The sequence below is a fragment of the Lithobates pipiens genome, unplaced genomic scaffold (genome assembly GCF_037356315.1).
Source record: "Lithobates pipiens isolate NorthernLeopardFrog02 unplaced genomic scaffold, aLitPip1_a1.2 Scaffold_24, whole genome shotgun sequence".
NCBI classification, from domain to species: Eukaryota; Metazoa; Chordata; class Amphibia; order Anura; family Ranidae; genus Lithobates; species Lithobates pipiens.
Genome location: NW_027507786.1, coordinates 10,466,736 through 10,482,407, shown reverse-complemented (window position 1 = coordinate 10,482,407; position 15,672 = coordinate 10,466,736). Strand labels below are relative to the sequence as shown.

The following is a 15,672-nucleotide window of genomic DNA, read 5'->3' as shown; positions in this document are numbered from 1 at the left end:
ACAAGCAGGAATTTGAATGCAGAAGAGACAGGCTTGGTCTCTTCTGCACCTACCTGCCTACCTGTCTGCCCCCCCCCCCCCCTCCCGTACAGCAAGCAGCTCACTGTACAAATTTGGCAATGCTGAATCTGACTGAACTCCCCATGCATGCGTGGGAGTGATGTCATCCAATCACAGCGGTTGGCGATCGAGACCCAGAAGCTAACACCTTCGGGCGGGGAGCTCCGGGGCGCCGCATCGATGGAGCCGAGGTGAGGAGAGTATAGTTCCGCTTTCCCTAGGAACCAGAATCCCAAGACACAAATTCTTGCAAATTTCTAGGCCGCTCATGCGTTCTGCTGACAATTCACTCGAAGATGTTCACATTTACACTATCTTTCCACAGCCAGGGCATGTATGGTGGCAGACTTTAGGGACTCAAAGAAAAAAAAAAAAAAAAAAAAAAAAAAAAAAAAAAAAGTGAGCTACCCATCAATATGCATTTGTATTAGATAGGCAATAGAAATGCCTACTGTGTTAAAACATAGCCTTACCTCTCACAGATTATTTTGATATGGATTTTGTTTATTTTGTTGTATTCGCTCCCTGTCACTGCAGAAGGCTGGGGTCGATGATGCCATACAGCACATGCTCAACCTGTGGCCATCCAGCTGTTGCAGAACCACAAGTCCCATGAGGCATTGGAAGGCTGGCAGTTACAAGCATGACTCCCAAGGGTAGAGGCATGAATGGGACTTGTAAGTTCTGCAGCAGCTGGAGGGCCCCAGGTTAACCAACCATGTAAGGCCATCTGAGCCCTTTGCTAAACAAAATAATCATAAAAACGCATGTGCTGTCAGGATTACATGTAGTTAACCATTTGACCTCCTCTTGCAGCCTTGATAATGTCATTAACCCCGAGCTTAGGCTGGAGGCAAGTCGGCCTTGCAACTGAATAACAAAAGAAAAGGAAACGAAAAAAGGGAAAAACTAAAAAAGGGAAACGAAAAAAGGGAAACGAAAAAAAGGGAAAACGAAAAAAAAGGGAAACGAAAAAAAAGGGAAAAAGGAAAGGAAAAAAGGAAAGGAAAAAAAAGGAAAGGAAAGGAAAATTCCCTATATGCATCACTTGGAGATGAAAACCTGATATAGTTAAGAGTTATGCAACTTTCCATGGCATCACACTATCTGGTTTTATCACACATTTTACCCCAGAGGATAACTACAAACCTGCTTTTCCCATTTCCTGGAAGGTATCACAAGAAAAATGGACACAGGAGTGGCCTAGCCATTATGAACAGGAGAAGGCCATAATAAAGACTACTTACTGGTAATCTGTCAAGCTTCCTTTCCTCTTGCGGTTACACTCCATGCTGCTTGTACTGAGTGAACTGGATATGAGGTCGGTGGGGCCTGGGGACATAAAGTCGTTGATAGTTGACGAGATATCCATTCTTTGGTCAGCCATTGGAAAATCTGAAGACCGAGAAAATATTGGAGATGTGAAGCGTGGGAGCGCAACCCCGTGATGGTCTTATATAACAACCTCGGAGACGGTGTTTAGTGACACAATAAGATGGCCATCTCCTAACCTCAGAACAGGTTTCATGTTAACAATACATAACGGCAGGTTATACAATTGCACTGCAAGAGCCAGATCAAGCAGAGCACATGAAGACATTAGGTATTGAGAGAACCAACCTAAAAGAGGCTGTCTTGGTGAAGTAAGAACCACAGGTTAGAACCTTCTTGGAGGCCAATACAGCGCGTCACCTACTCACCATGGTCTTTTGTTGATCACTGCAAAGGAGAAGAAAAAAAAAAAAAAGTATTATTTCCCATAATTATATTGACCCAACATAACGCTTTAAAAATAAGGCATCGTTATCCCAGAGTCCCTGCTCCCAGAGGGAACAGCCAAGCGTCTCCACCAGAGTCTCTATCCCCAGAGGGAACTTACAGCCAAGTGTCCCCACCAGAGTCTCTATCCCCAGAGAGAGCTTACAGCCAAGTGTCCCCACCAGTACCTCTACTTCCAAAAAGGGAGCTTACAGCCAAGTGTCCCCACCAGAGTCTCTATCCCCAGAGGGAGCTTAAAGCCAAGTGTCCCCACCAGAGTCTCTATCCCCAGAGGGAGCTTACAGCCAAGTGTCCCCACCAGAGTCTCTATCCCCAGAGGGAGCTTACAGCCAAGTGTCCCCACCAGAGTCTCTATCCCCAGAGGGAGCTTACAGCCAAGTGTCCCCACCAGAGTCTCTATCCCCAGAGGGAGCTTACAGCCAAGTGTCCACACCAGAGTCTCTATCCCCAGAGGGAGCTTACAGCCAAGTGTCCCCACCAGAGTCTCTATCCCCAGAGGGAGCTTACAGCCAAGTGTCCCCACCAGAGTCTCTATCCCCAGAGGGAGCTTACAGCCAAGTGTCCACACCAGAGTCTCTATCCCCAGAGGGAGCTTACAGCCAAGTGTCCCCACCAGAGTCTCTATCCCCAGAGGGAGCTTACAGCCAAGTGTCCCCACCAGAGTCTCTATCCCCAGAGGGAGCTTACAGCCAAGTGTCCACACCAGAGTCTCTATCCCCCAGAGGGAGCTTACAGCCAAGTGTCCACACCAGAGTCTCTATCCCCCAGAGGGAGCTTACAGCCAAGTGTCCACACCAGAGTCTCTATCCCCCAGAGGGAGCTTACAGCCAAGTGTCCACACCAGAGTCTCTATCCCCCAGAGGGAGCTTACAGCCAAGTGTCCACACCAGAGTCTCTATCCCCCAGAGGGAGCTTACAGCCAAGTGTCCCCACCAAAGTCTCTATCCCCAGAGGGAGCTTACAGCCAAGTGTCCACACCAGAGTCTCTATCCCCCAGAGGGAGCTTACAGCCAAGTGTCCACACCAGAGTCTCTATCCCCCAGAGGGAGCTTACAGCCAAGTGTCCACACCAGAGTCTCTATCCCCCAGAGGGAGCTTACAGCCAAGTGTCCACACCAGAGTCTCTATCCCCCAGAGGGAGCTTACAGCCAAGTGTCCCCACCAAAGTCTCTATCCCCCAGAGGGAGCTTACAGCCAAGTGTCCCCACCAAAGTCTCTATCCCCAGAGGGAGCTTACAGCCAAGTGTCCACACCAGAGTCTCTATCCCCAGAGGGAGCTTACAGCCAAGTGTCCCCACCAGAGTCTCTATCCCCAGAGGGAGCTTACAGCCAAGTGTCCACACCAGAGTCTCTATCCCCAGAGGGAGCTTACAGCCAAGTGTCCACACCAGAGTCTCTATCCCCAGAGGGAGCTTACAGCCAAGTGTCCACACCAGAGTCTCTATCCCCAGAGGGAGCTTACAGCCAAGTGTCCACACCAGAGTCTCTATCCCCAGAGGGAGCTTACAGCCAAGTGTCCCCACCAGAGTCTCTATCCCCAGAGGGAGCTTACAGCCAAGTGTCCACACCAGAGTCTCTATCCCCCAGAGGGAGCTTACAGCCAAGTGTCCCCACCAGAGTCTCTATCCCCAGAGGGAGCTTACAGCCAAGTGTCCACACCAGAGTCTCTATCCCCCAGAGGGAGCTTACAGCCAAGTGTCCCCACCAGAGTCTCTATCCCCAGAGGGAGCTTACAGCCAAGTGTCCACACCAGAGTCTCTATCCCCCAGAGGGAGCTTACAGCCAAGTGTCCCCACCAGTACCTCTACTTCCAAAAAGGGAGCTTAAAGCCAAGTGTCCACACCAGATGCTCTATCTCCAGAGGGTAGCTTACAGCCAAGAGTCCACACCAGATGCTCTACTCCGAGGGAGCTTAAAGCCAAGTTTCCCCACCACAGTCTACTTCCAGCGGGAGTTACAGCCAAGTGTCTCCACCAGAGTCACTGTCCGGCTATGGGGCTTATAGTCCAATGCTTGCACCAGTCTCAGAGGAAGCTGTACCTTGCAGTGCAAGTACCTCCCTGCTTCTACTTGATTTATTCTGGGGATTGGTGCTCTGTAGCCCAATAGAAAAAAAATATAAAAATACAAAAAACACACACACACACACACACACACACACACAACCTTAGGTAAATTTACAGGAGGGGGTGGCTCAGGGTGTGCATAATATTCACCAATTTTCATAGATCAGGCAAGGTCAGACAGTGGCTTAGAATCTTAGGCACAGCTTCCTCTCTACAGCAAGGAGAACACTAACCAGCACAGTGGTGACACAACCAAAAATCCTTCTAAATCTGGAGAGGCTGGCAATCAGACACAGCAATGCCTTGATGGATCTCATACTGAGGATATGCAGCTATGAGACTACAGAAGAAGAGTACCTAAGCACAGAAGCACCATGCTAGTTCTCAGAAAGAATTTAAAAACAACAAAAAATAATAATAATAAAAAAAAACAAAAAAAAAAAAAACACCACACATTTTTGATTGTACAGTCTAGGCACAAATAACATTTCTAGAGGTTTCTAACAAGATAGAAAATTTTTCATTTCGGAGTTCAGGTTCACTGCATCTTTATATAGTAAGGTGCCACATTCCAAACAGGAGACTGAAATAAATAATAAAAAAACACACACACACACACACACACACACACAGTAGACACCCCTTTAGAAAGCTAGTTCGGCTGTAGAGAAGGTTATTTTCATTTTTTGCACGCATTGAACATTTTTTATTTTTTTTATAATTTCTAGTAGTAAAATAGAAAAAAAAAACCCCGTACAAAAAAAAATCCTGCACACTGCTGACATCTTCCCCGGAGTTTCTTCCAGGTTCACGGGCTACGGCGCTGTGAGTGGACAGACCTGCGATGACATCACAACCGCGCATGCTGCTGTTTACGGCACAGGCTCCGAAGGTCAGGCATGGTAAGCCCAACCTTCAGAGCGCATGTGCCGAGGACGTCATCAGCTGCATGCACTCTGAATATCTCCTACACAGTGCAATTTAAAGAGATATTTACAGTACCTACAGGTAAGACATATTATAGAAAATAAAAATTAGGAGTTTACTTCCTCTTTAAACCCCCAGAACATTATATATTTTCTGAACTCGGAGGCCCTGTAGAAGATAAAGATCATAGTTGCAGATCTTTAGGTCACATGACAGTATGCCTGTTTATTAAAACGCAAATTTTCAATCAAAAAATAAAAAACAAATAAAATTCTAGAGTTTTAAAAATTTGTGTTTATTGCAAACACACAACTTAAAACACATTTTTTGTGGTAAAATATGGGGTTGCGTTGAGTAAACAGATACCAATTCTTTCTAGCCAATGACTTTATTAAAATCCATGGCTAGATGCCATTATATATGTTCTGAATCTTTCATACCAGCCTCTCCCAAACTTCTAAACATGGAGGAACCCACTAAACCCCTTTTAGGTCTCAGGCAACCTCTGTGTACATCTATAGCTCTTGGTGCTCTAGTGTGAACAGGAAGCAAACAAAATTGAATGGCTAGAGAAAAAAAAAAAAAACAAGAAGCCATAAAATGTAATATTCCCTCACCTTGGTGGTAAACATATTAAAAGCCCACCAACATTGCACCAAGGGTCAGCGTAGAGCGACTACCCCCCCCCCCCCCATTCACCCTGACGGTCAGCGTAGAGCGACCCCCCCCACTCACCCTGGCGGTCAGCGTAGAGCGACCCCCCCCACTCACCCTGGCGGTCAGCGTAGAGCGACCCCCCCCCACTCACCCTGGCGGTCAGCGTAGAGCGACCCCCCCCCCCACTCACCCTGGCGGTCAGCGTAGAGCGACCCCCCCCCCCCACTCACCCTGGCGGTCAGCGTAGAGCGACCCCCCCCCCACTCACCCTGGCGGTCAGCGTAGAGCGACCCCCCCCCCACTCACCCTGGCGGTCAGCGTAGAGCGACCCCCCCCCCCACTCACCCTGGCGGTCAGCGTAGAGCGACCCCCCCCACTCACCCTGGCGGTCAGCGTAGAGCGACCCCCCCCCCCACTCACCCTGGCGGTCAGCGTAGAGCGACCCCCCCCACTCACCCTGACGGTCAGCGTAGAGCGACCCCCCCCCCACTCACCCTGGCGGTCAGTGTAGAGCGACCCCCCACTCACCCTGGCGGTCAGCGTACAGCGCCCCCCCCCCACTCACCCCGGCGGTCAGCGTACAGCGCACCCCCCCCCACTCACCCTGGCGGTCAGCGTAGAGCGACCCCCCCCCACTCACCCTGGCGGTCAGCGTAGAGCGACCCCCCCCCACTCACCCTGGCGGTCAGCGTAGAGCGACCCCCCCCCCCACTCACCCTGGCGGTCAGCGTAGAGCGACCCCCCCCCCACTCACCCTGGCGGTCAGCGTAGAGCGACCCCCCCCCCCACTCACCCTGGCGGTCAGCGTAGAGCGACCCCCCCCCCACTCACCCTGGCGGTCAGCGACCCCCCCCACTCACCCTGGCAGTCAGCGACCCCCCCCACTGACCCTGGCGGTCAGCGTAGAGCGACCCCCCCCCCCACTCACCCTGGCGGTCAGCGTAGAGCGACCCCCCCCCCACTCACCCTGGCGGTCAGCGTAGAGCGACCCCCCCCCCACTCACCCTGGCGGTCAGTGTAGAGCGACCCCCCCCCACTCACCCTGGCGGTCAGCGTAGAGCGACCCCCCCACTCACCCTGGCGGTCAGCGTAGAGCGACCCCCCCCCACTCACCCTGGCGGTCAGCGTAGAGCGACCCCCCCCACTCACCCTGGCGGTCAGCGTAGAGCGACCCCCCCCCACTCACCCTGGCGGTCAGCGTAGAGCGACCCCCCCCCACTCACCCTGGCGGTCAGCGTACAGCGCCCCCCCCCCCCCCCTGGCGGTCAGCGTACAGCGCCCCCCCCCCCCCCCTGGCGGTCAGTGTACAGCGCCCCCCACTCAACCTGGCGGTCAGCGCCCCCTCCCCACTCACCCTGGCGGTCAGCGTACAGCGCCCCCCCCCCCCCCACTCACCCTGGCGGTCAGCGTACAGCGCCCCCCCCCCACTCACTCACTCACCCTGGCGGTGGTAAATGGATTAAAAGCCCACCAACATTGGATGAGCCATTCAGAAGAGACCCTTGCACCAGGGGTCAGCGTAGCATGCCCCCCTCCACTCATCCTAGCGGTCGGTGTAGCGAACATGGGCGCCCCCCCCCCCCCACCCAGGCGGTCAGCAAAATGCCTCATTACACCTCAGTAAGTTACTCCCTTGCATCGATGGTCAGTGAAGACAGTGAAGACATGCTCCCTTACACTGGTGATCACTATAGCGTCCCCTTACACTGATCACTATAGCGCCCCCTTACACTGGTGATCACTATAGCGCCCCCTTACACTGGTGGTTAGTAAACTGCTCCCTTGCATTGGTGGCGAGTGAAGAAAGGCCACCTTAAATCAGCAATCGTTGGGAAATGGGTCATCCTGGTCAGAGGAAGAACTCCCATGCTGGTTGTATCTAAAAATATAATTGGTGTCGGTGTTTACTTATCCGAGAGAGACAGGAATTGCTAAAGGAACCCCTAGCAACCTGTGAAAGGAACCCTAGGGCTGGAGAAAAGCTGTTCTATATATTGTACACAATTTTCTTGCATCCAAAAGAGCGATAAAAAAAAATAAAAAAAAAAGAGCCAGAATGAGGTCAGGAAGAAGAGTACAGACACAAAGTGCCAGGAAAAGCGTCAAACCGATCGATTAGAGAGGGGGGGTGGAAGTGACTCGCTTTGTAACAGAAGGCTGTGTTCCGTTAAATGACATGATTTTATTGGTAGCCTTCATCTTCAGTAGAATGGAGAGTGGAAAAGAAAAAAAAAGTTATAAATACTTCACAGTCTGAATCCAATTAGGTGTAAGTGGTTTACACAAGATTTTATCTAGATGGGGGAACTGGCTGTCCATCTAGATAAAATCTGTCCTAGGAACTTGCAATAAAAAAAAAATATATATATATAAGACACGAACACGCCCTAAAGCAGCAATAGAGTACAATCCTGATTACAATGCATGGTATATGGCTGACAAAGAACCCGCCGGTGGCTCACTTTATATAAACTGATTGCAATGACTTATTCATTAAAATTAAAACTATAAAAACAAAAAAAAAAAAAAAAAAAACAAACAAACAAAAACTTTCCCTCCCTCCTTCCCCTCGTGCGCCCCCCCCCCCCCATTTTTTTTTTTTTTTTTAAAGAGTAAGGAAGGGTTTATGACCCCTATAAAAAAAATAATAATAATTTTCCACCATCTGTGTCCAATTGTGGAGATTTCCTCTGACTTCCTGTCCCATAGCCAAACAGGAAGCGAGAGGAATTCCCTGCAAATTAAAAACGTCAATACCGGGCACTTTTACCCCCTTCCTGTCCTGGCTAATTTTCAGCGCAGTCACATTTTTTTTTTAAATGACATGGCATGCAATACTGTACCCAAATTGCATTTTTATTTTTTATTCATACAAAATATAGCTTTTTTTTGGGTGGAAAAAACGAAAATGCCAAAAAAAGAAGAAGGCTTGAAAAGAAAAAAAAATAAAAAATAACTTTTTTTCTTAGGCCGCGTACACACAGGCAGATTGTCTGCCCAACTAAGTTCGGCAGACAATCCGACAGAGAGTCCGTTCAAAATTTGCATGAACGGACTTGACCACACACGATGAGCAGACAGTCCACTGAAAGCGTGCGCGATGACGTGTACAGCACGTACGACGGGACTAGAAAAACGACGTCCAATACACTGCAATGCAACCTTCGGCCGTGTAAACCCTGAGCATGCGCCATACTTAGTCCGTCCAACTTGCCTACACACGAGCGGACTGTCCGCTGAAACCAAGTTTGAACGGACTGTCTTATGGAAATTCCGTAAGACTTTGTTCGTCAGATTGTCCGCTGAAACAGTCCGCTGAAGCCCACACACGAGCGGATTGTCCGCTGAAACACTGTTCAGCGGACTAAGTTGGACAGACAATCCGCCCGTGTGTACGCGGCCTTAGTTTGTCAGAAAATTATGTAAATTAATTCATCTCCTTCACTGATGTGTGCTGATGAGGCTGCACTGATGGGCACTATCAGGCTGCACTAATGGGCACTGTTGGGGGGCTGCACTGATAATCAGTGCAGTTCCCCTGTAAGGAAAAGCCACTGATCGGCTCTGCTCTCCTCCGCTGTCAGTGTGAGGCAAGGAGAGCCAATCAGCAGCATTTTCTTGTTTACATGTGATCAGCTGCGATTGGACACAGCTGATCACATGGGTAAAGAACTTTGTCATCGGCTCTTTACCAAGGAACGGGGCTGCCATTTGCCGTGCTTGCAGACTGGGACTACGTCATATGATGTCACCCCAGAACGAGAAAGCCACCCTTAGACCCCTTTCAAACTGGGGAGCTTTGCAGGTGCTACAGCGCTAAAAATAGCGCCCGAAAAGCGCCCTGAAACAGTCGCTGCCGTCTCCCCAGTGTGAAAGTCCGGAAAAAAAAAAAAAAAAAAAAAAAAAGTCCTGCTAGCAGTATCTTTGGAGCGGTGTATACACCGATCCTGCCCATTGAAATCATTGGGTCAGCGCGGCTATACCGCCGGCATAGCGCTGCTGTAGCAGCGCTTTGCGGTGGTTTTTAACCCTTTCTTGGCCGCTAGCGGAGGGTTGAAACCGCCCGCTAGCAGCCAAAATAGCGCTGCTAAAAATAGCGCCGCTTTACCGCTGACGCCTGCAGTGTGAAAGGGGCCTTAGCCTAACCGGCTGGCAGGAGGTAGTTAAGAGGATGCCTTAGGGACCCCCCCCCCCCCCCCCCCCCCCCCAGAACTAGTTTCCCCTTTTCTAGGGACAACCCAAAATGTGCGTTTATAAAAAAATAAATAAATAAAAAATACGCACACCAACACAGATCACATTATATGTAATGGGAAAATGCTAGATACAAAAAGTATAAACACCCGTCTGACCACTTTGGTTTTACCCTCCTCAGGACCAGGGCATTTTTTTTTGCTATTCAGCACTGCGCTACTTTAACTGGTAATTACAACACTGTACCCAAATTAAATTCATATAATTTTTTTTCAAATAAAAAATTTTTTTTGGTGGTATTTAAACAGTACTGGGGTTTTACATTTTTGCTATACAAAATGAAAAAAAAAAAAATCCCCAAATTTTCAACACCTAATATAGAGGTAGCAAAAAAGATACATAGATGAAGTGATCAAGACACAAGTCTTCCTATAAGGGGGTACCACATCCCAAAGTACAAGTATTAAGAAAAAAGGGAAGGGGAACTGAAAGGGCTGGAGGGTAACCAACCCCCGGGACTTTTAAACCTAGTAGAGGCAGATCAATAACGTGCCCAAGGTAAAATACATTTTATTTGAAATACAAACAGAAATTAAAAAACAATAATAGAAAAAATTTAGATAGATATCAAATACTTGTGTACAGAGCAGGTACAGGATCAAAATTGACCACACATGTTACCAATCTATACATATAAAAGATGCTGCAAATTTCAACATGTTTCGCTCCCTTAAGCTTCCTCAGGATAATGCAGCTAGCGTTAAAAAAACTGAAAAATAAATTGAAAAGTAAATAAATTGCCAATGTATTGAGGTGCCAAAATATTAAAGCAAAAATATATTCAAAATTTAGTATCCATTATAGTAAGTCAAAATTCAAGCGAGTAAAGTGACAATTATTAATAAATATAACAAATTGTTTAAGAGAAAAAATGTTTAAACATGAGACATACATGTAAACGGTAGTTCAAAATCACAGACTCTAAAAAGGTACATATACAAAAAATGATAATATTATATAAAAATAATAATGGAGTGGCCGTCTTACCATGTTGGTCATGGCTCATAGTTTATGTATGTTCAATGACTGGCATTGGTCACACCCAAAGAGAGGGAGGAAAAGAAAAAAAGACGCAGAGAAGGATCGGGAGTCCCAAATAATCTACAGAGGCATGAAATTATGGTAATGAGTGAAAGATATTTAATTCAATGTGAAGCCAATATCTGATTACTCAGATATTACCTATATGGAAACATACCTGAGAAGTAGTAATTATAGGATATACTAGAATCAATGCAGGCTAGCTAGGGCGATGTGCCTTTCAGTATTTGGGTACTGTCAGACTGTCTTTAGACTGAATCCTTTTATACCAATTACCTGTGTGAATCAATAGCAGGGACAGATAAGAATATAGTAATATGGTCAGCGAGACCAAATCAAGTCAAAATCAATCAATCAATGGATGATGGCATCCACCCGGACGGACGGGCGGAGTAAGAGGCCAAAAAAAAAAGAAGAAGGAGGGGAGACTAGATCACATCCGCCCTTCGTTCCTCCGAAACCGGCAGAAAGAAACCTAAATGGGGCTAGACATACGGGCGGATAGATCCTCACTTACAAGGGGGCAATCTGCAACAGCCACATTGATTGGTAGGCTGTATTGAGCAGAATTGCTCCCGGGCGCCCGTGCAGATCGTCTTAAAGCAGGGGTCTCAAACTGGCGGCCCTCCAGCTGTTGCAAAACTACAAGTCCCATGAGGCATTGCAAGGCTGGCAGTTACAAGCGCGACTCCCACAGGCAGAGGCATGATGTGACTTGTAGTTTCACAACAGCTGGAGGGCCGCCAGTTTGAGACCCGTCTTAAAAAGGGACAACCGTAAAGAAACTGTGGCAAAAGTCAATCTTAAAAGTGGATGTAAAATTACAATAAAAATGAATATTGAAATAATAATTTAATTAAGTTAGACAATAATAATGGTCAGCTCAAAATAAAGGCTGATCCTTGAAGTAAGGTATATGAAGAATACTTTTTATTTGTGAATGAGATAATGAAATGAGCATATAGATACCCATACGCCCGTAAATTAATGTTCAAAGTAATATTCGACAATTCTCGAACCTCCACGCAGAGTTCACATCAGTCTGAACCCTTCCCTGCGCAGGGATTGAGTCTCTCTGAGGTGAAGGCCATGGAGGAATTAATGGAGTTATGGGATGAGGGGCATATTGACGAGACTGACCTTGAAGAAGCCATAACAATGTCATCAGATGTAGGCTTTGGTCCCCCCCTGGTGGCCTCTCCCGGCATTTTATGCACTCCATATATTCCTAAAGAGTACAAATTGAAGTCCACTAAATTCCCTGCCCTTCAAAGCAATCCCAATATTTGGGCATTTTTGCAGCAAGTTACTAAAGAATTTGTTGAAACCAAATGGGTTGGGCGAAAGCAGTCCAACTTGACCCTCCAACAAAGGGAGGCGCTCTCCTCTCTACAATCGAACACTAACATCATTATTAAACCCTCGGACAAGGGTGGCAATCTTGTAGTGATGGATGTTGCACAATATGAAGAGATGGTTGCCAATCTACTTAAGAACAAAGATTGGTATCGCAGGGTTCCAGAAAGCCATGTTGGGCACGTCAATGCCCAATACGGCAAACTAATTGGATCAGCCTACCAACAGGGGCTCATCACAAAGAAAACCTGGGAATATCTAAACGTCCAAAATCCCAAAACTCCCACCCTCTACGCCCTACCTAAGGTGCATAAACACCCTCAAAATCCTCCCAGACGTCCTATAGTTTCGGGCAGGGGTTGTTTAACTGAACATGCTAGTGCCCTTATTGACGACTTCTTACGCCCCTATGTCGAATTCCTAACCTCATACTTACAGGATACCTCCAATTTACTGAGAGCCATAGATGGTACCTCGATTTCAGAGGGTGCTTGGCTGGTGGCCCTTGATGTGGAGGCTCTCTACAGTTCGATCCCCCACGAGTTGGGGGTTCGCACTGTGGAGAGCTTCATTGTTGAAGATGGTGAAATTTCCCATGACTATATGCAATTCATTCTAAAACTCTTACATTTTATCTTGACAAACAATATTTTTTTGTTCGGACGCTCCCATTACCTCCAGGTGCAGGGTGTGGCTATGGGGACCAAATGTGCCCCCTTATATGCCAACCTGGGGGGCTGGGAGCGCCATATTTTCCGCCAAGAAAATCTTCAAATTTTTTTTGAATCAATTCCTACGTGGCGTAGGTATATTGATGATATTTTTTTTATTTAGACAGCACTGAAGTGGATTTGGTTACTTTTGTGGATCTATTGGGGGTTAATTCCTTCAATTTAAAATTCACTATGGAGAGGAGTCTCTCCAGAATAACTTTTTTAGACATTTTTTGTGAACACCAATGGTGAAATTCAATCCACCCTCTATCGAAAACCCTCTGCGGCGGACTCTCTGCTGCACGCATCGAGCTCTCACCCGGCCCCCTTGATATCGAGTATCCCTTACGGCCAAATACCTTCACCTTATACTAAATTGTAGCGATCACACTGACTGAACAAGAAGCTTCGATTGTGCCTACGTCAAAGAGGCTATAGCAACAAATGCCTCAAAACGCTCATATCGACAGGCAAAAAAACAGGATCGGGCAACCCTGATACACGGCCAGAAACCTACGAGAACCGCCCCTGGGGTTAGACTCATAACCACGTTTAATGGCCAGCATTCCTAAATACAGAACATTCTTCAAAGGTATTGGTACCTGTTGAAGAGTGATCCAACATTAGCTAAACATCTCTCGGATTACCCTGGGGTCACCTATAGAAGATCACGTTCATTACATGGTTCCTTAGTCTGTAGCCATTTCACTCCTCCATTTGTGATAGGCAGAAAATGAAAGGGATGTGAGCCCTGCCACAAATGTGGCTTCTGCAGGTATTTGTACGCCTCGGAATCTATCCCGTTACCTAACGGGTGTGTATTTAAACCACAATTTGCGGTTACCTGCCAGTCCATTGGTATAGTTTACATCATGGTATGCCAATGCAACGCTTTTTATATAGGAAAAACAAAGCGTCCATTTTTTCCACCGTATCAGGGACCATGTGTCCCTGGTACGGGGAAAAAAAAAAAAAAAAATGGAGACCTCCATCAGTCGCCATTTTGGCCTCCATCATCAGTTTGACGACAAACTCATGCATTTTTTTGCGTTGGAACATGTACCCCCGGGAGATCGGGGAGGCGATTATAACCGAATCTTATTGCAACGAGAAACACATTGGATATTCAACCTTGGGGCCACACGGTCCCCAGGTTTGAATGACACATTTAGCTTTAAGCCTTTTTTGTAAGGGAGTTTTTTTTTTGTGGCGGCCGCACTGACTTGTGGGTATCTATATGCTCATTTCATTATCTCATTCACAAATAAAAAGTATTCTTCATATACCTTACTTCAAGGATCAGCCTTTATTTTGAGCTGACCATTATTTATTGTCTAACTTAATTCAATTATTATTTCAATATTCATTTTTATTGTAATTTTACATCCACTTTTAAGATTGACTTTTGCCGCAGTTTCTTTACGGTTGTCCCTTTAAGACGATCTGCGCGGGTGCCCGGGGGCAATTCTGCTCAATACAGCCTACCAATCAATGCGGCTGTTGCAGATTGCCCCCTTGTAAGTGAGGATCTATCCGCCCGTATGTCTAGCCCCATTAGGTTTCTTTCTGCCCATCTTGGGTTCGGAGGAACAAAGGGCGGATGTGATCTAGTCTCCCCGCCCTCTCCCCTTTTTTTGGCCTCTTACTCCACCGTCCGTCCGGTGGGGTGGATGCCATCATCCTAGATGCCCGCTGCGCGAGACTGACGCAAGTCACGTCGCTCGCGCAGTACCGGTTTTGGGCTCTGCTCCGGGCAGGACCCTCTATTAACACGCCCGCAGCTCGGTGGTGACGTCAGACGCCGCCAGGCTGGAGGCATGGATTTATAAATCGAGCAAATGTCATTGCCTTGTTGGCAACTGACTGTGGAGGACCTCTCGTCAGTATATTTCTGGGTCTAAGCCCTTGTACACACGATCGGAGATTCAGACGGAATGTGTCCGATCGGAGCATTTTGTCGGATATTCCGACTGTGTGTGGTCTGTATCGGACTGTATTCGTCGGACCAAATTTTCCAACTTGCCGGAAATATTTTCCGACAAAATGCTCCGATCGGACATACTCTGATCATGTTTAGAGAATTCCGATCGGACAAAGTGCCACGCATGCTCAGATCAAATTCCTACATCAAAGCTATTGGCTACTAGCCTGAACGTAGTCCCGTCGTAACGAAATAACGTCATCACGTTCTGAAAGATCGGACATTCCGACAACTTCGTCCGACCGTGTGTATGCAACAGTTTCGGACAAAATCCGACGGATTTGGTTGTCGGAATCTCCGACCGTACAAGGGCTAACAGCGGTTCAGCGCTGCAATGCTTTGACATTGCTATCTCAAGGTACATTGCTGTCTGTTTAGGTTTCGCTAAGGGGACCATGTACTTGTTACAATTTTTGATCGATTTTGACTTGATTTGGTCTCGCTGACCATATTACTATATTCTTATCTGTCCCTGCTATTGATTCACACAGGTAAATGGTATAAAAGGATTCCGTCTAAAGACAGTCTGACAGTACCCAAATACTGAAAGGCACATCGCCCTAGCTAGCCTGCGCTGATTCTAGTATATCCTATAATTACTACTTCTCAGGTATGTTTCCATATAGGTAATATCTGAGTAATCAGATATTGGCTTCACATTGAATTAAATATCTTTCGCTCATTACCATAATTTCATGCCTCTGTAGATTGTTTGGGACTCCCGATCCTTCTTTGCGGCTTTTTCTTTTGCTCCCTCTCTTTGGGTGTGACCAATGCCAGTCATTGAACATACATGAACTATGAGCCATGACCCACATGGTAAGACGACCACTCCATT

At 47.3% G+C, this 15,672-nt stretch overlaps 1 protein-coding gene across 1 annotated transcript in view; it reads right to left on the bottom strand.

Annotated features, from left to right (window-relative positions):
- BMAL1 (basic helix-loop-helix ARNT like 1) overlaps positions 1 to 15,672 on the bottom strand; it is an 81,240-nt gene that overhangs the window by 43,971 nt on the left and 21,597 nt on the right. Inside the window, 2 exon segments of the mRNA XM_077453601.1 lie at positions 1,308 to 1,455; positions 1,761 to 1,779. Of these exon segments, the coding sequence (XP_077309727.1) occupies positions 1,308 to 1,447 (140 nt within the window). The 5' untranslated portion in view covers positions 1,448 to 1,455; positions 1,761 to 1,779.